The 13918-nt window shown below is 57.7% G+C and overlaps 5 protein-coding genes across 5 annotated transcripts; 4 read left to right on the top strand and 1 right to left on the bottom strand.

Moving 5' to 3' along the window:
* Window positions 1–658: 658 nt before the first annotated feature.
* On the top strand, window positions 659–914 carry COLE_05123 (uncharacterized protein; the record flags this gene model as incomplete). The annotated part of the gene is made up of 2 exons (XM_018421337.2): window positions 659–736; window positions 774–914. 2 exons carry the CDS (start codon window positions 659–661, stop codon window positions 912–914), a joined length of 219 nt encoding a protein of 72 aa, XP_018279326.2.
* A 378-nt stretch (window positions 915–1292) lies between these two features.
* Window positions 1293–3762, top strand: COLE_05122 (uncharacterized protein; the record flags this gene model as incomplete). The annotated part of the gene is made up of 7 exons (XM_018423008.2): window positions 1293–1882; window positions 1930–2365; window positions 2401–2454; window positions 2490–3015; window positions 3047–3110; window positions 3151–3266; window positions 3299–3762. 7 exons carry the CDS (start codon window positions 1293–1295, stop codon window positions 3760–3762), a joined length of 2250 nt encoding a protein of 749 aa, XP_018279327.1.
* A 2383-nt stretch (window positions 3763–6145) lies between these two features.
* On the bottom strand, window positions 6146–6760 carry COLE_05121 (uncharacterized protein; the record flags this gene model as incomplete). The annotated part of the gene is made up of 1 exon (XM_065626388.1): window positions 6146–6760. One exon carries the CDS (start codon window positions 6758–6760, stop codon window positions 6146–6148), a length of 615 nt encoding a protein of 204 aa, XP_065482329.1.
* A 1616-nt stretch (window positions 6761–8376) lies between these two features.
* On the top strand, window positions 8377–9771 carry COLE_05120 (uncharacterized protein; the record flags this gene model as incomplete). The annotated part of the gene is made up of 8 exons (XM_018426630.2): window positions 8377–8424; window positions 8466–8548; window positions 8593–8644; window positions 8679–8819; window positions 8868–8947; window positions 8984–9371; window positions 9407–9597; window positions 9633–9771. The coding sequence occupies 8 exons, from the start codon at window positions 8377–8379 to the stop codon at window positions 9769–9771; spliced, it is 1122 nt and encodes a 373-aa protein (XP_018279329.1).
* A 517-nt stretch (window positions 9772–10288) lies between these two features.
* Window positions 10289–11784, top strand: COLE_05119 (uncharacterized protein; the record flags this gene model as incomplete). Its single annotated transcript, XM_018423009.2, has 4 exons — window positions 10289–10310; window positions 10345–10820; window positions 10854–11570; window positions 11611–11784. The coding sequence occupies 4 exons, from the start codon at window positions 10289–10291 to the stop codon at window positions 11782–11784; spliced, it is 1389 nt and encodes a 462-aa protein (XP_018279330.1).
* Window positions 11785–13918: the final 2134 nt, after the last annotated feature.

Here is a 13918-nt window from a genome sequence, read left to right as displayed (position 1 = left end):
TGCGAATGGTAAAACCCGTACGCTTGCATTTGTCGACGATCGGCTGACACAGATCCCCCGCAAACTGGTTGTGGTCGGCGACGGCGGTTGCGGCAAGGTACGGCCCCCTCCCCTCTGTAACCGCAGCTGACCCAGTCTTCGCTCTTAACCGTCTTCACGAAGGGTACGTCCTTGTTTTGGACATGCTAACGTGTTGAGGCTTCTTCCCCACCAACTAGTGAGCTTGAAATATTGCGACGCTGACCCGCAGTGAGCCGACAGGTACGCATTGCGCCGATCCCTAACGGCATGTTGACGGCAGTGTTCGAGAACTACATCGAGACCGTAGATGTTGACGGGCAACCGGTCGAGTTGAGCCTGTGGGACACTGCTGGTGCGTGACATGTCTTGCAAAGCTTACACTAGGACAAGAGGACTTTGACCGCTTGCGCTCGCTGTCCTACCTCGACACACATGTGGTGCTTGTTTGTTTCTCAGTGAGCTCGGTGTCAAGAGTTAAGCTGACCTTAGGTGGACGACCCCGTGTCTCTGGAAAATGTCGAGGAAAAGTGGGGACCAGAGGTGAACAAGCATTGTCCGGGCGTCAAGATTATATTGACCGGTAAGCTCCAGAGCTCGCCTACGCTGACAACAGCGCTCAAGTGTGACCTACGAGACAATGAGAAAGGAGACGCACAAGTGTCTCATGACGATGGCCTTGCGGCCGCCCGTAAGCTCAAGGCGAGCAGGTATCTTGGTGAGTGCTTCGCCCTACGTCGTCCCTGCTAACCCAGAATGCTCGGCAAAGGCCAACCGCGGCGTGCAGGAGACGATTATCGAAGCTGCAAGATTGTCTCTCAGCTCGCGCGCAAAGGGCGCCCCACGTCGCTCCCTGCCCAGTTGCTGTGTCATTTCCTGATCGCTATTCTTCATAGTGGATTGTCTTAATTCGAGGGTTGTAGACATGCATACATGATGTTTTACGCTGTCGTGGACGGCGGATCGTAGTTCATTATCGCTGTGTCACATGTGGTGGTCGTGCGACATATCGTGTGGGCGAGGTTGCTGGTTCAGGGGAACCAAATACTGGGAGTGGGCGAGCCAAGGCACATCACATTCCTTTACACTCCTATCACGATTTGACCGTCTGTAATATTCGTTGGTTCTCACTTTTGCTGGCACTTTGACCCACTCCCGACTCAGCTTCAAGCTTCCATCTCGCTTCCGCCCCGACGACCTGTGCACTCTGTGCACCGCTCAGTCCAACCCCTTCGCTACATCGACTCGCCCCGGGCTGCCGGCTGCATGATTTCATGCCAGACACCGTTGCCAACTCGGACTCTGCAGCATGCTACGCTACCGCAGTTGACGCCTCTCCCTCGCGCACCGTTCAGCGCGCCCGAGGAGATTCGCACCTCCCACGCACAAGGAGACCCTCACCAGAAACAGGAGGCCTCGCAAGGTTCATGGCCAACCGCCTGCGCGCCCTCACGCGCCTGCGCGTCCTCGGCGTAGGCGCCGTCTGGACAATCGCCGCCTGGCTCATCTGCCGACTGCTCGGCTCCGCGAAATCGCCTGGTCTACTGTCGTCGGACTTCCCCTCAGCCTCTCAGAGGCCAGGTGATGCCCTCGACTCTCGCGACCCCCGATACCGCGCGCTCGTTACCCTACCGCCCTCACCCGCCCCTTTCCCCTTGCTGCGCCCAACGCGGTCACTTCCTATTCATTGCCTTGAGAGCTGGTTCCTCGACGGCACCACCAGCTGCGGAAAGCACGACGCAGGTCCCGAGGTGAAGCTCGATGCGACGTGGACATGGGTCAACGGGTCTGATGGACGGTGGCGCAGTGAGATGGAGTACTGGCGCGGCGAGGCCGGCATCTACAGCCCTGACCAGCACTTCCGGTACGTTGTCGCTTTCAGCGAAGTGCCTCGCTGCCAACTAACGGCAGCGATTACAATGAGCTCGTATACTCGATGCGCTCGGTGCTCAAGGCGCTCCAAGGTCACCTTCGGACGTTTCATCTCGTGGTGTACGACTACGCGTTCGACGTGACGCATGACACAGCCCGACTTACGCCTACCGTGCTCTCGCCGCGTGATACATTGCGTGTTGCACAGACACCCACTTGGCTGGACTTCTCGCAGCTTAACGCCAGCGCGAAGGGTCCGAATATCCAGTACGCCGTGCACTCGGAGATCTTCCACCTGCCGACGGTTGCGCAGGACGCCGTTAAGGTCGAGGTGGTTGACGAGGCGGAGTGGAGGAGCAAGTCGCTCCCATCATACAACTCCAAGTCGATCGAGAGTCGTCTCGGCTGGCTTCCCGGGCTTGCTGAGACGTCAATCGCGCTGAACGATGATTTCTTTGTTTTGCGCCCTCACTCTGTGAGTGGCGGGTGAACTACGCTGACATGACCTAGGTCGCTGACTTCCACTCACCACTGTACGGGGATGTTTTCCGCTTCGATGACAGCGTGAGTCACGGGCGTTTCTATGCAGCTGATATCAGTTCTATCAGCAACCTCGGCCTGTCTTGGACAAGAAACTGTTCAACGACGCTGGGGAAACGGGCGGGCTGGTTCACGCCAACTACTTCCTCTCAAAGAGGTACCCGCGCCGGCGTCGCCCGTACATCCTGCATGGCCCGCGCGTCATGTCGCGCAACATGCACCACGAAGCGAGCATTATGTTCAAGGACGCTCTTACCGGCAGCTCGTCGCGACGGTTCCGCGAGCTGAAAGATGGGCCACCCGACATACAGATCATGTTCTTGATGACTGCGCTTAAGGTAGAGCGCTGGCGTGAGGCGCTGCTGTGGACTTATGTCGTCGCCAACCTTGGTGGCGTGGAGGGATTGTGGGGTAACTCTGCGCGGCAGGAGATTAGGGAGTTCTTCGACATCCACGAGGACGAGGACGACATTGAGGGCATTGAGGTGGAGCGTGGCGAGCGCTGGACCACGAACAGGATGAGGATCGACAAGACGTTCGATCAGATGGGGTGGCATTCACCTATGCGCGTGAAGTACCTGTTCTGTGCGGGCTATGTTAGCGACGCTGACATCAGCATCGCTCGACGGCCACATGCCGCCCATCGTCGAGCCGGGACGTGAACCCAGTTCGAATGACAAGTGAGTCACCTTGCGGTAGCGGCGCCAGTGCTGACGCCAGGTGCAACTTGGACCTCAACAAGTGCTTTGGGTCCTTCTGGAGTGAGAAGACCGACATCCCTGCCGCGGATATGTTTAAGCGCCTCACCTTTGAGGAGCCACAGTGTGGCGATTGCTGTGAGCACAGCAACTCTCGACGCTGACATCAGTGATCATGGCGCTCGTCTCATCGTCTGGGCCTCTTGGCCTATCATCGTTCTTCCCGCCCGCAGACGCAATCTACGTTCGACCGCGCGGCAAAGCGCCGCCGCATCTCGCGCCCCCACACCTGCCCCTCACACCGACCTGGGAGGAGGCTGATTTCTCCCTTGCATCCGTCATGTCCACCACGTCGATGCCCCGAGAAAAGGTCAACCTGCGACACTACACAATGCGTCTTCTCTCGCGCTACATATACGTCTCGGGTAAGACCGACGCACAGTTTTTCGAGCTCAAGAACCCGAAGCAGGCCAATGAAACTCTGCGAGAGGTCGACCGCCGGCCGAACACAGCCATGCTCGGCCTCAACGACAACGTGGAGGATGGGGTGGGTGAGGTCAAGGCGCTGCTGGGTGAATGGTTAGAGAAACGCTGGCCGCAGCCTGCACCGTGGGAGCGGACTTTCCGGGGTTAGTAGACAACCGTACCTTCATCGTTTGGATATGGCACAATGTCCGACGCCTTGGTCGTTTGCGAACTGCAAGTGCTGGCAGTTAAGAGACGTCAGATCATCTCGTGTCGAGACCACCACGAGACGAGGTGGCCCGGAGAGTAGCACTGTTCTTGGGGCCGCTGGTCTCGCTCAGTTGTTGGCCTCGGCAGGTTGTTCAGGACGTACACTGAGGCGATCATTCGAGAGGAGGACCGCCGATCACTCATATCCCCAGTAGCGGCGAGGAGACGGATGTAGAGGGCCCGCTGCATCGTGGAATTGTGCTGCTCCTTCCTTCCGCGGTTCTCAATACCGGTTAGGCAACACACAGCTGATCAGCGTGGCGGGTCGGGGAGGGTGGCAAAGGAAGGACACGCGCTGGCACTCACCGGCGTTGTGATGAGCGACACCGCACCTCGGAGTGACTTTCCATTCAGACCAGTGGCTCGCCATTAAATGACAGCGCAGCCCTGCTGACCTCCGTCTACCTGCTCATCGCGAAAAGCGAGCAAGGTCTGTCCGTCGTCGGATTGTGGGTCAAGTTGGTCAAGATATGTGGGCACTGTAGCAAATGCAAGTATCTCCACCCTGTTGTCTGCAACCGTGACCATTACTGGGGCAGTCCATTCCGGTACCAGGGAATACAATCAGCAGTCGATTGACAGAAACAGTGGCGTTGTGTTTGGTTTATCTGCCGCGAGGGCGGTCATTTACTTAGCACGGCTTGCACCGTTGCACGAACACCGACCAACCAACAAGACAATTATGTTACGTAGCGTGTGTCACGAGTCGTGATCGCATCTGATTTTGATTACGCCGCGACTACGATTATGCTCAGACGAGGGGGAGGAGAGATTTACTGAGCTTGAAGAGCAGTCGCTGCCACCGGGAGCGACGTGATGTCGGTTTAATCCCCAACGATGATATGTATCCATCTGTAACGAGGTGCACGCGTACCTGCAACCAGTTCACAAGAACGAGACAACTTTCAAAGGATATCAGATAAAATTAATGCTAACGGAGGATACCCAGCCCGACTTGAGTTAACGTAACAATGTCGACGGCTACTGATTTCAAAGGTAGCACGGTTGACACCACGACAACAAGCGCGAACACCCACAGCGGTGCACGATGTCTCCCTCACAAACTCGGCGCCACAGCAAAGTCACTCACTGCCCACAATGACGTGCCGCCCGATATCAGCGATCTGACGCTGCAGCCATCTGTTAGTAGAAAGCTGGGACATATGGTCACCCCTGTGAGAAGCCGCGTTGGCTGAGAATATCCCAATGTCAGACAGGGGTGCTGTGTTGCACGACAGCGGAATTCATCTACAGTGCACGAGCACTATCTGCACAGCCTGCAGGCGACCAGCTCCTCTCGAAACCCACGGGCAAGCATTGTCTATCCCTTGAGAATGGGTGCAGGGAATCTTGCAATCAGGCAACTAGGAGGAACAGACACCGACAACGGCCGGCAATGTTGGACAACCAGCGAAAGTGGCACCTCCCATTCCAATACTGTGTTTGCAACCGGCTCGTACGCTGTGCTTCCAGAATGTACATCCGGCAGTAAGCGGACCGTCAGCTGCGCGTGAGTTTGCGGAATGCAAGATGGAGCAGCGCAGGCACTCCCGCAATAGTATTGAACGCGGCGCGACGCGTCCGCGACAATGGTCGTGATGGTGACGGTGGCGGTGGCGCAATTTATAGCACCGACGCACTTCAACGCCACGAACACAAGTGTATCTCTAGCGGCGTCGTACACCCACTCGGCGGCGAGATTGACGCAAACCTATGACGCAAGGTTAAGTTGGGCCGGCGTGTACCTGCAAACGCGTGCCTCCTGGGTGCCTGCGGGATATGCGTCGGCACTCGGACCTTGGGCCTCGTCCATTTTCCGGCGGACGGGACGCGACGCGCTGCAACGGTGAGAGCGCGCAGCCTGCCACTGCATTCCGCAACGTACGAGCGGGTTGCTGAGTTCGGAGGGGGCCTGGGGCCTTGGAGCAGACCGGAATGTGGCCGGAGAGTTCGGAGCCACGATCAACAGACGAGATTGACGGTGGGATAAGGAGCGGCGTGCCGCACGACATGAAAGGAGTCGCAAATGTAATGAGAGTCGTCGTGGGATGGCGTGCCGTCGTCACTCCATCATTGCCGCGAACTCATGAAGTCAACCTTTCGTCTTTGTGTCACAACTCCTCCGCACCGCAATGGCCGCACAACCCACATGCCAAGCTGGATGGACTCTGGGCTGCAGCTTAATGTGAAGCATCCCACGGAACCCAGGCAGCAGCACCGGGCTCCGCATGCCAAGTGTCTGGGCGCAGCAGGGCAGAGCGGATGAACCTCCGGCATTGCGCTCAAACATCGCGGTAATCAGGGAACGAGACAAGGACAGACTCGTATGCAGCATGCAGCATGGCGGACGTATTCAGTACAGACCGGCTGTATACAGAGGGAGAAGGGTTTATGTGAATGCGAGATTGAAGAAATAAGAGGGCGAAGGGATCTACGGAGCCTTGTCTGGGGCCGCCGCGACAAGTCGCGTTTAGCAGTCGTTGCGGTTGACTGGAGTCAGCACAATACGCGTCGGCCGTCAGATACTCACACCACTTGCCCATCTTCCAGCCCTCCTTGCCTTGGAGCCAGCCGTTGAGCATCTGGTGCATGTAGTCAAGGTTGGGCTGAGCCCAGCAGCGGCCCTCGTTCTTCATGTTGTAGACCTCGCCAGCAGTGACACCGATGCGCCAGCCGTTGTAGGCGCCAAGACCTGCGAGGACGCTGCCGTTGTGCTCGTCAATGCGCTTGCGAAGGTACTCGGCGCCGCGGCGAACGTTGAAGTCAACGTCCTGGCAGTTACCGTTAGGCGCACCGTCGCAGTTGGGGCCGAGGAGCTGCATGAGGCCCTGCTCTCCAATACCGCCGACGAGCCAAGGCCGGCACGTCGACTCCTGAAGAGCGATGGAGGCCAGCATGATGGGAGGAATGCCAAACTCGCCACCGTAGCGGTAGAATTGGTCGAAGTACTGGGTGCAGGGCGCGAAGATGCCATCGCCATTCAGGTCGATGTACTTGAGCTGGTCGAGGGTGATGTGAGGCGGGGCCCAACCGGCGCCGTCGAGACCGCAGTCGAGCCACCACTGCTCGCCGTTGGGTGCCTCGGGAGACGACGGGCAGGGGCCGCAGGTGCTGGATTTTAGCTCAAGTTTCTGATCCCCTCTTACCCGTCGATCTGCAGGAGGCCACTGTTGTTGGGCGTGACCTCAGTGGGAGCGGGCTAGAAGTCAGCAGGACCAGGTGGAATCACTCACCGTCTCAGGCGCAGCCGAAGACTCAGTGGGCTTCCACTCTCCTTCGTGCTCGGGGGCAGAAGCGGGCTGCTCAGGCTGAGCGGCGTTGGGGTCCTGCCACTCGCTCTGAGTGGGCTGGGCAGCGGGCGGCTCAGCAGGCGGCTCAGTGGGCTGCTCAGCAGGCTGCTCCGCGGGCGCCTGCCAGTCGTCGCCGTCAGCGGCAGCAACAACGGCTTCAGGAGCCTCAGTCTCCTCGTGGGCAGGCGCGGGCCGGGGACGGCACGAGCCGTTCGCTCCGCGCTTGCGCGAGCCGGCGCCGCGGCGGGCAGGAGGGGCGCCGACACTGGCGGGGTTGCGGGCCTGGACGCGCGAGCGGCGGGCAGCAGCGGCGTGGGGCTGAACGTGGCGCGGTTCATGGGCGCCAAGCGCGAGGGCCGGGAGGAGACCGAACAGTGTGAGGAATTGGAGAGCGACCATGATCAGAGCGAGGAGGGTCGGAAAGAGGGAGAGAGTAAGCTGGAAGCGTAAACGAGTTGGTCGAGAAAGGAGTGTGGGGTGGTCGGATGTCGTTGAACGCTGAATCAAAGTCGTAAGTGTACAGGAGGAGGTGAGTGCAGACACGACCAACGTTATAAGCTCGCGCCAAGCAGGCCGCGATGGTTGGACCTCTAATGGTCCCAGCGTCCCGCGTGACGGTGAGATGGGCCATGGAGGGGTGCCAAGGGGGAGTCCGAGCCCTGCCCTGCAGATGGTGCATGGTCGACAGGAGAAGTCAGGAAGTCAACCACTGAAATCGGGGGGTGGGTATGCCCAACAGTAAGGACAGACGCGTCAGTCAAGGATGTGAGCGCGATTCCGAAGCGTCAGTAGCCCTCTGGGCGCAAGGTTAGAAGTGAGGAACAGCACGCGATGCCTGAATGCCGAGCCGGCTGTTTGGGTCGATCTTGCAAGAGTAACCTGATAGTACCCACTAAACGTGCGTGTTGAAGAGTGCCAAGTCGACTTCAAGGGGCAGCGGGACAGCATCTGCGTGCCAGGTTGCGGAATACATTGAGGCTTATTCGAGCAACCCTGATGAGACAGGCGTTCCGACGATGATGAATCAAAAACATCACGTGATTTGAACGTGGAGGATCTCTCCCCAACACGCGATCCCCACGTGGATTGCTCATCTGGCTCCGCTGGCTCTCAGTCAACCTCCACATGACGTTTGTCCGTTCCACTGCAGCCATCCCAGGACGTCTCTTTACGATCTCTACATCAATAAGACTCGACAGTCCGAGTCGAACAAGTTGCTCACCATGGAGCAAGCCGCGCGGACTACGTTCGAGATCAACAACAGCATTGCCGTTCGTACATGTCACTTCGACGACGTGGCTAATCACTTCAGACAGTCGACCCGGCTGAGCTCGTCTTTCTTTACAGTGCGGAGGAAGAACGTCAGCTGGAGGATCAAGCGCCATGGGCTACAGAGTTAGTCGTCCTCGGTATAGCGCTTAGAGACGCCCTGACACCAGCCCCCACTACTTTCAGACCGTCAAGATCTCGGCGGTCGCACTGATTAAAATGGTACAAGTCTGTTATCAGCACCGCTGACGGCGAGGCAATTCATGCACGCTCCGGAGGTCAGTACGAGATTATGGGCGTCATGTACGGCCGCGTCCGAGACCGCGCGTTCTGGATCACCGATGCGGTGGCTCTACCCGTACAGGGTACCGAGACTCGTGTCAATGCGGGTAACGAGGTGAGTGTGCAGCTTGCACCTCTCCTGTACTGCTTTCATTGACACCAGGCGATGGAGTACATGGTCGAATTTCATTCCGCGCGCAACGCCGCGGGTCAAACCGAGAATCAGCGCGGCTGGTATCACTCGTGAGCTACGTTGATGATAGAATGCGCTAACCCCAGGCACCCTGGATATGGGTGTTGGCTTTCGGGAATCGATGTCGACACGCAGATGACCAACCAAACTCACCAAGACCCGTATCTCGCCGTCGTTGTAAGAAGCGTCCGAGGCATGACTAACACTTTGATTGACCCAAACCGTACGGTGTCCGCTGGCAAGGTTGAGATCGGGGCATTCCGCACATACCCCCTCGGCTACACTCCGCCATCAGGGGGCTCGTCCGAGTACCAATCGATTCCTCTTGACAAGATTGAGGACTTTGGCGCTCACGCCAATGCATACTACCCTCTTAAGGTAGAGATTTACAAGTCAAAAACGGATGAGAAGCTGCTCGACCTTCTGTGGAATAAGTACTGGGTTGAGACCCTCAGCCAGAATCGTATTCTTTCAGTGTGTATTGATGACGCGCTCTTGGTTAACGAAAGAATCGCGCCTACACCACATCTCAAGTCAAAGATCTTAATGCCAAGCTGCGCGCAGCTGAAGCCAAGGTCGGCGAGTCGACAGCGGAGCTCAGACTGAAGGCATCGCCTCCTGGGGCAGAGGAGGGAGGCAAGGAAGACTTCCATGGCCTTGAGATTAAGCCATCGGTACTTGGCGACCCAGTAAAGGACAGGTGGGTCTAAAATGGGTTCCAACCACTAATCTCAGTCACCGCATCGCCAACGAGGCCAAAAATGCCATGACGGCGAATGTGATCAAGGCCAAACTCTTCAACGAGGGCGTCGACAAGGCCCTTTCGCCTGCAGAGGCTCGAGACGCTGCCAGAGGGCTGCGGAGCGATGCCTAGACGTTGCTTGACAGTTGTTTTCATTTATACACGATGATCCCCACTGTGCATGTATTAGTTGTGGGACGTAGGTACGTAGGACTCGTTGGTGGAATGTCGAGTTTGGTGCAGGGTGGAGGGGCTGCGATCGGATTGAATTGTGGGGCACCTATGATGGGAAGCGGTCCGTGCAGTGCGGTGGCCAAAGAGGGGACAGCGGGTTCAGGGTATACCACGTGGGGTCGACGGTGTTCGTCGCGCGTCGACCACGACCACCAGGCCATGCATGGTCGCCAGACATCCCTCGTTCTCCTCTATTGACCTCTCTCATTCTCTCATTCTCATCGCACTCTTTAACTCTTCTCCGCCTTCAAAACATTCGCAGCCGTCACCTTGTTGGCCTAGCTGCTCTTCAGTGCCGACTCACTCTTCCCGCTGTATAGGCCGTGGGCGCTTCTGAACGCCGGTAGGAGTGAATCGACCGCCGCACCTCCTTACCTCGCTTCCTCCACCCTTTCCCACTTCACATTCACACATCATGGGAGTCCGTAGTCTTGATGGTGAGTCGTGCGCTAGCTCGGTTGCTGACTGCTGTCTACCTCCGCGAACGGAGACTTACGTCCTCTGCGCCATTGAGTGCGCTTGCCAACACGCGACTCGGCATCGACGTCAACTATTACGTGCGCACGTTGCTTTCGGACCCAGACCAGCGCGAGCCGCTCATTGCTTCGACCGGTGGCCTGCCGCTTTCGCTGGCCAACCGAATTGAAAGCGATCTCCGTCAACTGGACAAGCACAACATTAAGCCCGTGTTCGTCTTCCCTGGCCTTCCTTTGGCCCAGCGTCCACCTCCCAAGGGCCAGAGCCCCCAAGCAGACCGAGAGAATGCCGTCAAAAACGAGGCATGGGCGTATTACGAAGATGGACAGGTTGATCGCGCCGTGATTGCCTTGACGCAGGTCCGCAACGGCATGTGGGTCGACACGCAGGACGTTGTCCGCCTTCTTCTCCGCGCATTCAAGCATCGGTTTGTTGAATATGTCATGGCCCCCTACCTTCCCGGTGCACAGGTATGTCGCGTCGCAGTGCACGACTCACATTAGCTTGCATACTTGCTTAAGCATCCTAAGGGCTATATTCACGCCATCTGGTCCGATTCCGAGGCGTTGCTGTGGCCTGTTGATCGGGTCATCGCCTCGATCGACTGGTCCGGCTCGTTCACCTACTACGACAAGCCTCGCATTCTCGCAGACATGAACTTCAGCTACGACCAGTTCCTGGACCTCGGTCTGCTGGCAGGCTGCAGCTTGAGCCGCTCCTTCCCACTCATCGCTGAAAGCTTCTCCATGAGAGCGGCGATGGACTACCTACGGGCAGGCAAGTCTGGACTTGGCGTGTGCCAGGGATGGGCAGTTCAGCTCAAGGGGACCGGCTACCTCGAAAGCTTTATGCGTGCGCGCCTAGCCATCAAGTTCTCTCTAGTCCTGACAACGGACGGGAACTGCCTACCTCTTCCGCTCGTGATTCCTCCTCCGGGCCAAAACGTTACACCCGCCGACGTTCCATCTGACCTGGACGAGATTTTCTCGCCTCGTCTCCCTGATGAGCTTTACTTCCTTCTGTGTCGAGGCATGGTTTCCGCGCAGCTCGTAGGCTACCTCGCATCGGGCATAATCGATGAGCGCCAGCCGCTCGCCGACTCCCCGGAATACCGCCGTTTCATCAAAGACATCATCACTGAAGGTGCTACGTCACCGCGCTGCACAACTCTTGCGCTCCTCATCAATCCCCTCCACCCCCAGTGGGCGCAAAGGCGGATCGTGAGTCCCATTCCCCGGGACGTCCACACTGACACCCCAGTCTGCGCACTACTACTTTGACCCGCCCTACGCTCCTCACCAAGGAGCTACTGTCCCTACTAACGACCCTTTGACGCAGTCTCTCGTTGAAAAGTGCTCGACTTGGATGGTCCCGCATCATGTGCTCGGAGACGAGCTACGACGCCAATCCGTGAGTTCCTTCCTGACTCGCTGACTCATAGTCCTCTACCATCGATCTTAAGCTTTGCATCGGCACGCTCGAGAAGGAGGAGACAATCGCAGCGACCAAAAAGGAGAAGGGGTCGAAAACCTTGGAGAGGAAGGACGAGGTTGTTGCTAACATCATTTGGCGACTCCTCGACGTGCGAGGGTAAGTTGAAGTGCTTAGCAGGATCGCTGACATTTTCAGCTTCGTCAATAGCAATCACCACCAGTCGCCTATTGGAAAGGCCTTCCATGCCGCATGCCAGGCAGCACGCGTAACGGACAAACTGCAAGAGCCCATTTACATTATCTTGGAGCTTCTGAGGGCTGGCGTCGTTCACGGCAACCGATTTGGTGGCCCTTCGGCGCCAGCTCTGTCCGGAGGCCCAGGCTTCGGATCAGAGGAAGAGCAGGCGCACACCCTTCTCTTCATGCGCGTTCTTAGTGTGGTTCCTTTGAACTTCCGCGTAGGTGGCTTCGTGGTATGTCCGCTAACATTGACAGTCCGAGCAATGGTCTGGACCGCTGTCGCGCGAGCTGTTGGTATTCAACTCATTTGTTAAGGCAACAACCAAGGCCTTGCGACAGCTGTTGGAAGCACTAAACGTGCACATCCTTCTCTCAGGACACGCGCGCCGCACACGCGATGACTACCTGGATATGTGCATCAGTGCGTGCTCAACTCCCCCTCTCACTGACAACCTAAGGCTTGCCCTTCCAGAGCGACATCAACACCGGCTTTGGTATCCTGGCTAAGACGTATCTCGACGCTGCGATTCATTACAACGAGGGCGACATAACTCCTGACAGTGCAAACTTCCAGAACGCTAAGCGGATGGCACTGGAGTTCGTGGACGAGGCCTTCACTGGTGTCAAGAATCCAACAAACGAGGTCGAGCGTGGATTCCGTTTCTGGGATGCTGTGAGTTGACGACGAGTGACTGCAGCAACGTTGCTGACCACACCAGATCATGGTAGCTATTCGCACGGCCAATCAGGAACAGGGGCCCAACCCGTCGGTGGCCAACACGGCCATCCAGCCGAACGTAATCGAGGAGTTCGAGCGCGCGGACAAGTGGCTGCGGCCATTCCGGCCCTAAATGGAGATAGGGACGGAGGCACGTGACGAGGCGCATCGCAGAGAGGCATGCATCGAGTCTGTGAACACGTCGCGCGTTGAGAAGAATGGTGAGAACGGCGCTCTACTGATTGCAGCAAGGGAGTGGGACATCTGCCGTCGGATCGGTGCCTTCTCGAGCAAGGTGACGTGAACATCGGCACGTCCGCACGGGTGCGCGTGGGCCTGTTGTTACGAGAAAGTGACTGCATATGACTGACCCGAGAAGGGCCCTCGTGAACAAAGGAGTGATGTTGGGGGGGTGGGGGGGGGGGGGGGGGGCTTATGGGCGGAGCCTGAACTCACGTTGTGCAGGCGAGGAGTTCTGACGTATCAAGAAGCCATCGCACCATGGGAAGTTGTCGGTGATGCGTGACCCGTCGTTAGTAGAGCTGCTTTGGTGTCACGAATTGTGAAGCAAAGCTGAGTTGGAGAAGAATACATAACGGCAAGGCGATGGTCACACGTCGCAAGCGCGACGCGCGTACGCGTTCTGTGGCGTCTGTGGAATCCGTGGCGGGACGTTATCTTTGATGTAACGCAGCCGCCCGACACTTTGTCTCAACCGACAGCCTTCTTCTTCTTGGACGTTGGGGGATTCGGAGCAATAATATCTAGTGTGTCTGTACGTCAACAACTGATGGAGGGGTGCTAGTCGAGGGTAACAAGTGTGCGTGGGTGCGTGACAAGGGCAAGAGGCATGAAGGAATGCCAGCGCTGGGGGCAAGCGTGACAAGTTGCAAAGATATGAGGGAGCAGCGATCAGCCTTCTTGGGGACCTTGGGGACGGGTGCAGTTATCCGCCGATGGGTGTCCCAAGCTGCAACAAAGGCTCTGATGATGCAGACGGCGACGGCCGAAAAAAAAAAAAAACAGAGGTTGCGGCTCCATCCAGGTAGGAGTGACAGGCACCGCCTGGGATCCCTGGCGTGTTGGCGGCGAGCGGTCTACGGGGACGCTTGGCCGCACGTATCCCTACGGCTGCGATTGCGATTGACCCAACGGACCCAACGATCCCTAGTGAGCT

The sequence above is a fragment of the Cutaneotrichosporon oleaginosum genome, assembly GCF_008065305.1.
Source record: "Cutaneotrichosporon oleaginosum strain ATCC 20508 chromosome Unknown ATCC20508_contig04, whole genome shotgun sequence".
Lineage (NCBI taxonomy): Eukaryota > Fungi > Basidiomycota > Tremellomycetes > Trichosporonales > Trichosporonaceae > Cutaneotrichosporon > Cutaneotrichosporon oleaginosum.
The sequence above is the reverse complement of the archived record's forward strand: the minus strand, read 5'-3'. Positions and strand labels throughout refer to the sequence as shown.